This window comes from Ailuropoda melanoleuca, chromosome 19, assembly GCF_002007445.2.
Source record: "Ailuropoda melanoleuca isolate Jingjing chromosome 19, ASM200744v2, whole genome shotgun sequence".
NCBI lineage: Eukaryota > Metazoa > Chordata > Mammalia > Carnivora > Ursidae > Ailuropoda > Ailuropoda melanoleuca.
Genome location: NC_048236.1, coordinates 12,967,858 through 12,980,890, shown reverse-complemented (window position 1 = coordinate 12,980,890; position 13,033 = coordinate 12,967,858). Strand labels below are relative to the sequence as shown.

General features: G+C 36.9%; 1 protein-coding gene across 1 annotated transcript in view; it reads left to right on the top strand.

Moving 5' to 3' along the window:
* Positions 1–13,033, top strand: part of HMGCLL1 (3-hydroxymethyl-3-methylglutaryl-CoA lyase like 1) — a 193,417-nt gene that overhangs the window by 76,995 nt on the left and 103,389 nt on the right. The window contains 3 exon segments of the mRNA XM_034648104.1: positions 2,671–2,679; positions 2,681–2,767; positions 6,280–6,428. Of these exon segments, the coding sequence (XP_034503995.1) occupies positions 2,671–2,679; positions 2,681–2,767; positions 6,280–6,428 (245 nt within the window).

Here is a 13,033-nt window from a genome sequence, read left to right as displayed (position 1 = left end):
GGCTCCCTCCTCCTTCCGTTTGTCTTACGATATCTGTGCGCAGATTCATGGCTCCCCGCTTCGTACCTCAATACTCAGCGCTGGAGATGTTCATTTGTAGAGATCCAGATGTATCTTACTGTGTCTCAGGCTGATTCCATGGATGTAGGCTGGTCTGGTACCTATCCAGCTCGACTCAGGGGACCAGCTGAAAAAGGGGTCCCCTACTCCTCTGCCATCTTAACTCCTCTCCCCCTCTAATTTTTTTATTATAATTTGTGTGTACATGTTTGCATGTACATTTGTGTGTGTGAGAAAGAGACACAGAAAGGCAGACCTCACACTCCAGCATCAGACAGAAAGGCTAAATTCATAGATATGTAATGAAAGATTGTGTTGAAATATGCAGAAATGCTAAATAATTCTAAAAGACTATAAAATAATAGGGATTACATTTTTTAATAAAGTCATCTCCCTTACACTACTAGCCAGTGTGTCCTATTAATTTTTCCTGGGAACTTCTATTTCCAGTACCATTCCTCTGGAACTTGTTGCATGCCGAATTTTCACAATTGCCTGAGAATTGCCTCACTTGTCTCTAGACTGCCCTTTGCATCTCTCCCAGGTTGATCTTTCCAAAATACTGCATTTATCCAGTCTTCAGCTAATTCAACACCCATTCCCTATGGCTTTCTATTGCCTTCCTGGTAAATTCCGTATTTTTAGAGTAATGTGAATGTAACTTGAGGACACATCACAGTGTGTGGTCCTCTGTCTTCATTTATAATCTATTCCTGCATTATTTACCCATAATCTTCTCTAGCAAGATAATGCTTTCCTACTGCTGTACCTATCCCTCCCTCTTTTCCAACTCTCTTGATTTTTCTGTTTCAGTTTTTATGGCTGTGTAATGAACTACCTGAGAACTTAGTGGTATAAATAAACATTTGCTATGCTCACAAAATCTGAGGGTTGGAATTTGACCAGGGCACACACAGGAGGACACCTTGTCTCTGGTCCACAGTGTCTGGGGCTTCATCTGGGTGGCTTGAATGCTGGAGGCTAAAGTCATCTGAATGCTCTTTTAGTCACAAATTTAAGGGGTGATGCTGGTTGTTGTCTGGGGGCCTTAGTTTGCACGCGGGTCTCTACACATGGGCTGCTGCACATGGCCTGCCTGCAGAAGCTAATTTTTCTCACCGCATGTTCGCTAATTTCCCCTCACTGTCTCCCCCACAGAAGAAAGAAAGCCATATGGAAGCTGTATCCTTTTCTATAACCTGGGCTCTCAAGTCACATGTTCTTATTTCTGCTCTACTCTGTTGCTTGGGGCAATCACAAGTCTGCTTAGGTTTAAGTGGGAGGTAAACACACTTCACCTCTTGATAGGGACTGTTGCACTTCTGGAAGAGCATGTAGGATGGAAATATTGCTGTGGCCGCTTTTTAAATTTTATTTATTTTTAAAGATTTATTTATTTATTAGAGAGCGAGAGGGGGAGAGGGGCAGAGGGAGAGAGAATCTCAAGCAGACTCCCCGCTGAGCATGGAGCCTGACCCAGGGCTTAATCTCAAGACCCTGAGATCATGACCTGAGCCAAAATCAAGAGCTGGCCACTTAACCAACTGAGCCACCCAGGTACCCCTGTCTTTTAAAATTTTAATATTCCGTAGTCATGTTCTGCAGTTTGTATCTCATACCTCTTGTGACTTCCCTAGACCCTACCAACCTTTCCTCTTTTTGAACTCAACCTGTGCTTTTTTAATTTAAAGTTGATTTTTTAAAATTCATAGAAATTTTTCCTATGAAAAATACATAGAAAATATAGGAAAACAGACTTGGAAGGATGGGTTAAATTTTCTTACTATGTACTCCATTGTATGCATTTGTTTGCATTATGAGAATAAATAGTAATCTGATGATGGTAATGCATAGAGCACTATTACTAAAATATTTATGCTAACCAAATAATAGGATCTCAGCCTTGTTAAATTATTCAAACATGTAATTTTTTTTACTAAATAATCTAAAATTTCATATATTGGAAGTTATTTAGACATAAAATTTTCATATGGAAGGCAAATGCGTAGCATATTTCCTTTAAAACACTCCCCAATGGAGGGGTGCCTGGGTAGCTCAGTTAGTTAAACATTGGGCTCTTGATTTCTACTCAGTTCATGATCTCAGGGTCATGGGATCCAGCCACATTTGGGCTCCATGCTTAGCAGAAAGTCTGAGACTCTCTCTCTCTCTCCCTTGCTCTCTGTCCCTCCCCCTGCTCTTGTGCTGGCTCGCTCTCCCTCTTTCAAAGAAAGAAACAAACAAATAAATAAAAATCTTAAAAACAAAACAAAACAAAACCCTCTCCCTGATCTCAAGGGTATTTTATTTGAAACTTGGGCTGTGAAATGAAAGGAAGAGGCTAAAAATCAGTCAAATGAAAATAGTAAAGTTAAGAATTGCTGACTATTTGTAATCAGTCATTTAGCCAGTTCCTATTATGTGAATAAGTTAAGCCTAGATCTAGTTTTTATGTGTTTATGATTTTAGGAACTACTTATCTTTAGCTACATTGGCATAGCCTATTATTTCTAACAATTGCATGTATAATTATAACTTTTCTATAAAACCAAACACAAGCTCAATAAAATATTTATAAAGTCGAATATATATAACTATTTTGTATTTTAGATGGCTGATCCACACTGAAGTGATGAAAGGCATTCATCAATACCCAGGAGTTCGATATCCTGTCCTTACTCCTAATCTTCAGGGTTTTCACCGTGCTGTAAGTGTGCTCCTGATCATTTTTATCAATATACTTTTTACTGTTTTGAGGTCTTTAAACAGTAGTTAAAATGGTATCAGATGTTGCTTCCTTGTTACCCTGTATAAATGCTATTCTAATGTAGGCACATGAATACAGTGCAGTCTGTAACCTCAGGGTATTTTTAGGGACCGAAGTGTTCCACAGTAATGGCCCTTCCAGTTTAACCATTCAGGAATCAAAACACAAAAATACAGTTCTCCATTTTGATGACATTCTTTTGAAAGTATATTTTGTTTTTCCCTCTTAAATAAGGAATACAGAATTTAAACATTTCTCACTATAGTAATTATTTTTATTATATAGTGGATCATTTTTGTCAACTTCTTTGGATCAGCTTTCTGATGCTGTTGTTCCCTCCCTCTAGGTGAAGCTAATCCCTGTCCTTTGCAGCTGCCTCTAACAACCTTCCCTGTTCCCCTTCTGGTTGGTTTTTTCCAGTCCTACGTGACTTAAGAATTTATATGCAAAAAGTTTTAATAACGACATATACTAGAAGAATCAGGGCAATTTTAAGTAAAGGCTTGAAGTGTTCTGCTCACATGGCTTTACTGTAAAAGTTCGGCAGCAGCAATTTCTGGTGTTAATATTTTTCGCTTTTATCTTTGGGACTGTGTTGCATAAATTTGAGGTTGTGGGTGCTAGTTGATATGTCGCCTTTTGCGTAGCTTGTTAAAACCACTCTTCTTTTGTTTATGTTGATATAATGTTTTTTATCCCATTGTAAAGAAAGAAAGAGGCATTTTAAGAAATTATAAATATTGCTGTCACTGGTCCTAACAGAGTAAGGAATGTCTCTCCACCTTGACAAAATACTGAGTATACGCNTACTAAGTATACGCCCTCGTGATAGCTTGGAGGGGCAGATAATGGAGTGAAACCAGTGGCTTGGGAGTTAGGCACACCTGTGCTCAAAGCAGGACATCAGAACTTTTAGTAGCTTTAGTGATTTCGCCTCTTTGGGCCACAGTTTTATCATCTGTAAAATGGGCAAAATGATACTTAGTTTATAAGATTATGGGTTAGAAATAGGGCACACAAAGTACTAACAACAATACCGGCACATTTAAGTGTTCAAATAAATAGAATTTTAATTTCAGAAGTTAAAAATTTATTTTGGGTGGAGGACTAGAAACCAATATTTTTTAGATGGAGAAAAAATGACAGATTTTCTTTCTTAATATATTAAGAGTATCAGAAAGAGAGGAGAGTCTTGCACAGTGCTAGAGATACATTAATAGAAAGTCTAAAAATCCAGCTGGAAAGCAAGGAAACTTGGTGTTTGAAAACAAGTCACAGGAGAAGCCTGGGGCAAGGACAAAAGATGGCAAAGGGGAAGAATGATGAGGTTTATATTTTGGATTTAGAAAAGATAATGAGCCTGTGGCCTCTGCCACAGAATTAATACATATGGATGTATCACAATTATCAGAAAATGGAATTCAGAGCAACAGTGGTCAAGATGATGAGTAGACTTGAAAAAAGTATTAACGAAAATGTTACTGAGAATATAGAATCCCTAAGGGCAGAAATGAGAGCGAATCTGACAGAAATTAAAAATTCTATGAGCCAAATGCAGTCAAAACTAGAGGCTCTGACGGCCAGGGTCACCGAGGCAGAGGAACGCGTTAGCGAATTGGAGGATGGGTTAGTAGAAGAAAAAACGAAAATAGAAGCTGGTCTTAAAAAAATCCACGCCCACGAATGTAGATTACGGGAGATTACTGACTCTATGAAACGATCCAATGTCAGAATCATCGGCATCCCTGAAGGGGTGGAGAAAAACAGAGGTCTAGAAGAGATATTTGAACAAATTGTAGCTGAAAACTTCCCTAATCTAGCAAGGGAAACAAGCATTCGTGTCCAAGAGGCAGAGAGGACCCCATCCAAGCTCAACCAGGACAAACCTACGCCACGGCATGTCATAGTGCAATTCGCAAATATTAGATCCAAGGATACAGTATTGAAAGCGGCCAGGGCAAAGAAATTTCTCACGTACCAAGGCAAAGGTATCAGGATTACGTCAGACCTGTCTACAGAGACCTGGAATGAGAGAAAGGCTTGGGGGGGCATTTTTAAAGCTCTTTCAGAGAAAAACATGCAGCCAAGGATCCTTTATCCAGCAAAGCTGTCATTCAGAATTGATGGAGAAATAAAGACATTCCAGAATCGCCAGTCATTAACCAATTTTGTAACCACGAAACTAGCCCTACAGGAGATATTAAGGGGGGCTCTATAAAGGTAAAAAGGCCCCAAGAGTGATACAGAGCAGCAAGTCACAACCGATACAGACTTTACTGGTAACATGGCATCATTAAAATTCTATCTCTCAGTTCTCAGTGCCAATGTTAATGGTTTAAATGCTCCTATAAAACGCCACAGGGTTGCAGATTGGATAAAAAGACATGACCCATCCATTTGCTGTCTACAAGAGACTCATTTTGAATCCAAAGATGCATTCAGACTTAGAGTAAGGGGATGGAGTACCATCTTCCACGCAAATGGACCTCAAAAGAAAGCTGGAGTAGCAATTCTCATATCAGATAGACTGGATTTTAAACTAGAGGCCATAGAGAGAGATACAGAAGGGCACTATATTATTCTTAAAGGAAGCATTCAACAAGTGGATATGACAATTATAAATATATATGCCCCCAACAGGGGAGCAGCAAGATACACAAGCCAACTCTTAACCAAAATAAAGAGACATATAGATAAAAATACACTAATAGTAGGGGACCTCAGCACCCCACTATCAGAAATAGACAGAACACCCTGGCAAAAACTAAGCAAAGAATCAAAGGCTTTGAATGCCATACTCGACGAGTTGGACCTCATAGATATATATAGAACACTACACCCCAGAACCAAAGAATACTCATTCTATTCTATATTTTGGATTTAAAGACTGGCAAGAGGATTAAGACATTAGACACACAAGAGTATGGTTGTAGCAGTCGAGGTATGAAATGACGGAAGCTAGCTTAAGAGACGGGAAGAAAATTTTGGGCACAGACTGAATGATGAATTGGAAAAACTTTTTTCTGTCAGGTTATAGGAAGACGAGAACAGAAAGCATTTACTATCCTCTATTTTAAAAATTGGTCTAAAAATAATGTTTCCCATAGATATTAAAAGGTTTTATTGGGTGCTAGTATTTTCCATAATTACAGTTAAGATATTTCTGGAGCCAGCACATAATTTAGGAAAGGTAAAATTAAATTGGAACATCATCACGTGTTTTCCGTGCCTCAGATTTATGAGTGTGGCAGTTTGGAGAGTTCTTGTGTTATTATCACCAAATATTTTTAAATTTGAAAATAGCAATGTGGCAGGATGAGCAGCCTCTAATTTTAAATTCCAAGGCAAATGTTAACACAAGTATGCTTTTATTGAGTAGTTAATATTTGTTCTATTGCTGTCATTTACATTTTTGAAATTACTAGTTTTTGCCTTGAAATTCTCTTTTTCAGGTTGCTGCTGGAGCCACTGAGATATCAGTTTTTGGTGCTGCATCTGAATCCTTTAGCAAGAAGAATATTAACTGTTCTATTGAAGAAAGTATGGAGAAGTTTGAGGAGGTTGTTAAGTCTGCAAGGCACATGAATATTCCAGCACGAGGGTATTTATGGAATCCCACAAATGCTATTTAGTTAATATCTATTGTGTAAGCTCATTTATGAACTATGTAGACATTATTTTACCATTCATAATATATGTAGGGTATCTTTTGTACCTTGTATGATCAGGGCCATCACTACATAATGATACATCTTGCATATATCACTTAATAATTATTAGTGTATCTAGCTTTGAAGTGTATAACACGGCTAAGATCAGAGGCAAACTTGACATTGCAAACATGACGTTGTTACTCATTTTATTAATACTTACCCACATGCAGCCATCTATTCATCTCAGCCTACTGTGGGTTGATGAATTTGTGTAAACTCATAGTAGTGTTTGGGAAGGAATCATCTAATGTGGTTTCCACAGCTTTAATTTTTTTTTTTTTTTTTTTAGAACCATGACTTTTTCTTCAAATACTATTTTATGTAGAACTTCAATAGAGTATGTTAAATGTAAAATTGAGCCTTTGAGCTGCCCTGGGAAATTCAGCCCGTCATTTCACCCATTCAGCCTCCCCCTCAATAGCCAACTTCCCTTTTCCACTGCGTGATCTGAAAGCAAAGGCAAATGGGGAAAGAGGAGAGAGAGACCTGCTTTGGTTCTTGCCTGTTTCCGGATCCAGCAGTGGCAGCATGGACTGCGGATAGGCTCTGCTCCCAGGCCTGTGCTCTGGGAGATGTGTAATACATTATTTGTTACTATTTCTAAGACAGCCAGTTTTCTGTTGGTTTTTATAATTATAGAGATACGATAATCTTATCCTATTAACAAATTAAAATGCATGGCATTTGTAAGAGAAGCCTGGGAGCTGTAATTGGATTTAGATGCAGGTTGTATCTCCTTTGGTTAAGGTGAGCAAAATTCAGAGTGGGAAGGGAAGGTTCCGTGGTTTATGAAAAGGCAAGCGGACCCAATTTTGAGCGTATTAGAAGAGGGTTAGAAGTCACTCAAGGTCATTTGGTGGAGAAAATAGAGTTAGAATACATCACAGGGAGCTATCTTGTTGGTTGGCTCACTTCTGTTACCTTCTTTTTCCTCTCTCCATAGTAATAGTTTCCAGCGTGAGTTTAAAAATACAGAATTGTTTTTGTAATTGAAATGTATACATATGATGGAAGGCACATACAAAAGAAATTTAAAAACCAAGATAATGTGTTTCCATAGAAAATAAAGGATGTGTATTTTTAAGGCAAAAGTGAATACTCACAATCAAATAGAAGAAATGTACTATCATTTTCTAAATTCAAACATAGAGAAGTTGTTTTGTCTCTCTTTCCTTTGAAAGAAGGGGAAAAGAAGACGCTGTTCTATTTTAATGTGTGTTTAAATGTGGAGTGTATGTATTACAGTAGAGTCATGCTTACTGGGAAGTTGAAAACAATGCATAACCATACAAAGTAAAGTGTGTATGTAGCTTGCACTTCAGAGAGGAAGTTTGTTTTTTTGAAATGCCAAGGTTTTTTTTTTAAATGTAAAAAGATGGATGTAAACCTAAATTGTATAATATATTTTATTATCTTAGTTTTTCTCTTTATAAGGTAGAATAGGTAATGTAGTATGTAATAGAAACCCTAAATCCTCTTGAATACCAATTGTTGAGCAACTAATATTGTCCCATCAGCAAAGAAACTTCTAGCCACGCTACCACTGAAAAAGCTTGCCAGGCCTCGATAAGAAGGGTACGAAGTGCAAGATGGATAGGAAGTGACCCACAGTCCAGTGCAATCAGCAGAGTTCATTGTTTTCCAATGCAGATTTTGTTCCCTGGGAGCACAACTCGTAGATTTTCTGAAACACTATTCATTTTTAGAAAGACGCCTTTCAGTATGTGAGTTCTCTCTTTGTGCAGTTGAGAATTATCTTCCTCCTTCCCCCAAACTTTTACAGAGTTTAAATTAGATTTTATTTTTACTGGCAGTCGAGATTTTAGATACTCATTATTAAAAGTCATAGGTCATCAGTAGTCATTTAAGAAAGAGTCCTGCTCAGCCAGTTGAAACTGACGTAGACACTGCAGCCTGTCTTACTGTGGCAACATGGCAGCAGCTGTATCAACATGCACTTGATCACCGTCCAGAAAATTTGTCATCAGCCGTCAGATTAAAGGCCATAAGGCAGTACATATTTTATAAATGCTCACTAAAACCATTTAATTTTTATAAAAATAGTTAACTTTCATAGGGTTTAAGTAGCAGCTTTTATTAAAGTTATGAGGACTATTGTTGGATTCCCCCTCCCCCGAAACACACATATACACATGCATGTGTACACATTTTTTTTATATGTGCTCAGGACTTCACATAACATCTGGGACACATTGGGAAAACATACCATGCCAAATCATTGACATAAAATGCAAAGTCAGCTAACTGCTGCTGAATATACATTATAGATGAATGAACAATGAAATGTCTACATTTTGGACTTCCTTTTTTTAATATGTAATTCATAAGACATATGTTTAAAATATGTGGGTTATTTTTCTGTTATCTGTCTTAATTTTTAAAAGTGAAAAAGGCAACGAAAAATAAGTCTGTGATAAATGTAATCATTTTCTCTATTTTTATCAATGCATGTGTTGAAATAATTATCTCTTGGCTTGTCAAAATCCTTTCAAAATTTAAATGCCTCAAGATATGAAGTTAGTACTCTAATATATCAGACATTTAGCTTTATTCCTTTTTGTTGAAGTATCGACTTAAATCACAAGAATCACATGCTCTCTGTCTTTGTGAGAATATTAATTTAAAAAAGGAAACTATCACTAAGGAGCCATTATTAATTTTACTATTAAAATGCTTATAGATATATAGTACAAATTCACAAGGTCAGTAGTTGTACATAACAAAGCAAAACTTTTTTTTACATAATAACGTCTTAGGCCTCTCCTATAAAATCACTTAAAATGAGTTGATCCATGATTACTCTGAAAGTCCGAACCTACTGAAAGTTAAAAGAAGTATATTTGTAACAGTTTCCTAGAAGTCAAACAAAATTCTCCATCTATCGTTAAATTACACAATGCAAAAATATTTAACTGTGAACTGTAACTGCTGAATTTCTTAAATTCCCGGAAAAAAGGTACAAAATAATGAGAATAAGGAGTAAAAGACAAATTAGTCATTAAAGTGATACAGATAATCATACATAACTTTTAGATACAGAAAAACAAAAAGCAGTTCTATGATGTGATTAATGTTTTACTTTTCAAATCAGGGTTTTTGTTTTCTTTGGGTAAATAGCCAGTGGTGGAATGACTGGATGGTATGGAATTACTATTTTTAATTTTTTGAGGAATCTCCACTTTGTTTACCACAGTGCCTGCCAGTTTACATTCCCACCAACAATGCATAAAGGTTCTTTTTTTTCCCACCTCAGTGCTAACACTTGATGTTTTGTTTGTTTTGTTTTATCTTTTTGATACTAGCTATTTTGAGAGGCGTGAGGTGGTATCTCCTTGGGGTTGGATTTGCATTTCCCCGAGGATTCAGGATGTTGAGCATCTTTCCATGTGTCCCTTGCCCATCTGTATGTCTTCTTGGGCAAACATGCATTCAGGTCCTTTGCCCACTTTTTAATTGGATTATTACTTTTTTTGATGTTGAGTTGTATAAGTTCTTAATATATTTTGGATATTAGCTCCTTACTGGTTATATCATTTGCAGATATTTTCCCCCACTTGGTAGGTTGCCTTTTCATTTTGTTGATGGTTTCCTTCACTGTGCAAAAGCTTTTTATGTTGGTATAGTCTGAATAGTTCATCTTTGCTTTTGTTTTTCTAGAGTGCATATTTTTTGCATCTCTTAATCTGTCCCCCTCACCACCTACTTTCTTCTTAGCCAAGAGCAGTAAAAATCCAATCTGGTTTAAAGGCCTCTGAATAAGATTGTATTATGTGTATCAGTGACCAGTTTCCTTGATGAAGCACCCATGATGTGAGAAAATTCTTGTGCTTAATTTTTCGACTAGTTGTCTAGCTCTGTGTGATTTCTAACCTTTAAAATGGCAATCTTTCTAACTGTCGTGAAGTAAGGGCACAGCCCTCTCCCTCTAAGTGGTCAGTTTTCACTGGTTTCCCTTTTGAAAGATAATTTATAACACCCATTTATTCAAGAACTTGCAGACTGCTTGTTTGTTAGCCTAACCACTTAGGTCATTTTGCCCATGTTGTATTTCTCATTCCTCCTCTGATACAGCAGGTCCTTACGGATTCTGATCCTGACCCTGAAGGTAACAGCAATATTACTGAGCGTGACAGTGAGCGTCCTTATTTAAGTCTCAATTTTTTACATACACAGTGACTGGCACTTAGTGTTTCTCATGACTCATATAGTAAATGCCTTCCATTGGATGATCTACCCCAAGGGAATTCACTTGCATATATGGCACCATCTTCTAAGTGGACAGTTTATTGGTCAGGTTCCTTTCCAGCCCCTCTTAAACTGAGGCCTTTGTGTTGGCCTGGCAGAAAAATTAGAAGAGCAATTCAAAGCATCATTTACCAAAACATGGTACATAAAACTCTAAAAATGAGACATCTGTTAAAGCTATTTTCTGTCATACATATGGTTTGAGGGTTTATACATTTTTTAGCCTTACATACTATCCTGGCACTGCTGTGTATCAGAATAACACATAGCCGGCAGTAGTTAATATGTGTAAGCTGTGTTGGTACGGTCATGTCTAAACAGCCTTCGTAGAGAGCCTTTGAGGAAAGAATGTGTGTTTTCATTTCTCATGAAATTAGCATTTGGGAGCTAAAAGATCATCTTAGCAGAATTGCTCCTTGAGACGAAGGGACAGTCTTTATTTCTTACACCAGCCACAGTGTTAAGTTTCACAGGCTCTCACAATCCACCTTTGGTTGGCTTATTAACAATGGAACGCTATTTTGTATTGTTTATAGGTGGATGTACTCCTCATGACTGCATCAAAACAGCTCCTACATTTAAATGTCTTAATTATGTCTAGTTGACATCACATGTCATCTCCTTGGCATTGCTTTTCTCTTCTGAGGATAGCAGTGGTTGATTGTTTCCATTCAAAGTGTTTGCAACATTTATTCCAGGCTTTTCCTCATCCTTTTTGCCAGAATGGTTAACGGATATAGGATAATTGTGGGAAGGTAGGCTTGGGTACTTTTACTACTCACTGTAGGTACTTTTTCGTGACTCAGTTTCACCAGGTAAAGTTGTTAAAGACTTGAATGCCTCAGTTTCTCTTTTAGCATGATTTTGCAAAATACTGACAAATGGCCTTAACACAAATAAAAATAAAACAACTCACATTTGTATCTGCAGAGTTTATTCTAACACTGTGCTTTTAATTTTAGCACAATGAGCTTCAATATGGCTGGCAAATCCTTTACTATTCTATCATCCTATATAATGTTTAAAATATTGTTCTAACTCTGAGCTCATAAATATATGCTATCTTCTCTGGCTACATTTAGAGTAAAGATTAGGAATTACATAGAAAATTATTCAAATGATGAAAATGTCACCTTAACACGTTTGTGGATTAATTCATTCAAGAAATATTGAGTGTTTTATATAATGTACTGTCTAGTGATACTGTATAGAATATGACAAAACGTAGCCAACCTTCAAAGAGTTTCAAGCATACTGGAGAATAATATATAGAGAAATAATTATTATTTGTCAAAGCAAATACATTAAGAGACATACAGACAAATACTACACAGGGTTAAAGTGATACTTTATTAAATTTCTCTGAGGTGATTTGGAGAAACTTAATGCAGAAGGTGTCAGTAAAATGAAGTCATTAAAGATAGGTAAATATATGGAAGCATAATCAGAAATAATGGCTTTTTCAGGTGGGGCAGGAAATCTACAAAGAACAAAGGCATAGTGAAGAGAAATCTCAATATTTAGATAGCAGGAAAAAGCTTACTTTCACTGGCATGGGAGTTTTTAAAGCTGTGTAATGGGAGAGAGTTAGAAAGTTAGGTTGAAGTTTCACAAATTGCTGAACTTGAATACCAAGTTTTTTTGGCAGACAATGGCAAGCCACTAAAGATTTTCAAAGTGTAAAACTATGTAAACAGGTCTATGCTGTAGTCATATTATTTTGTCAATAGATGATGGTTTACAAATGAGTGATATGAGACCAGAGGCAAGGAAAGCACTTAAAGATGACCTTTAAGTGATCTGGAATAACAGATTCTGAAAAATGACTGTATTATTTTTTTTTTAATGGCAAATGCGGGGGAAACAGGAATGAGCACCATTTTGGAAATACTGAGCTTAATATGCCATGTGACTGTATCAGGAAATCAATTTGTAATGTTCCTGAGATTTGGAGTTGTTCCTGCAGATATCTATCTGCGTAATGATGAAGGAGAGAGACTGCGGGGGGGTGGGGGCACTGAGTTGATGCAGACTCCCTTTTTTGTTCAAACACATAAATATAACCACTTTTAAAACATACAGCCAAAGTCAGAAAAGAAAGTCCTCAGATTTCATCAAAGAAAGTGTGGTAAGCATGCAGGTTGATGCCACTAGCACATGGGGTCTCTATTTCAGATATAATCCCTAGTGGCTTGAAAATGGGATTTTAATGTCTACATGGGGAAAA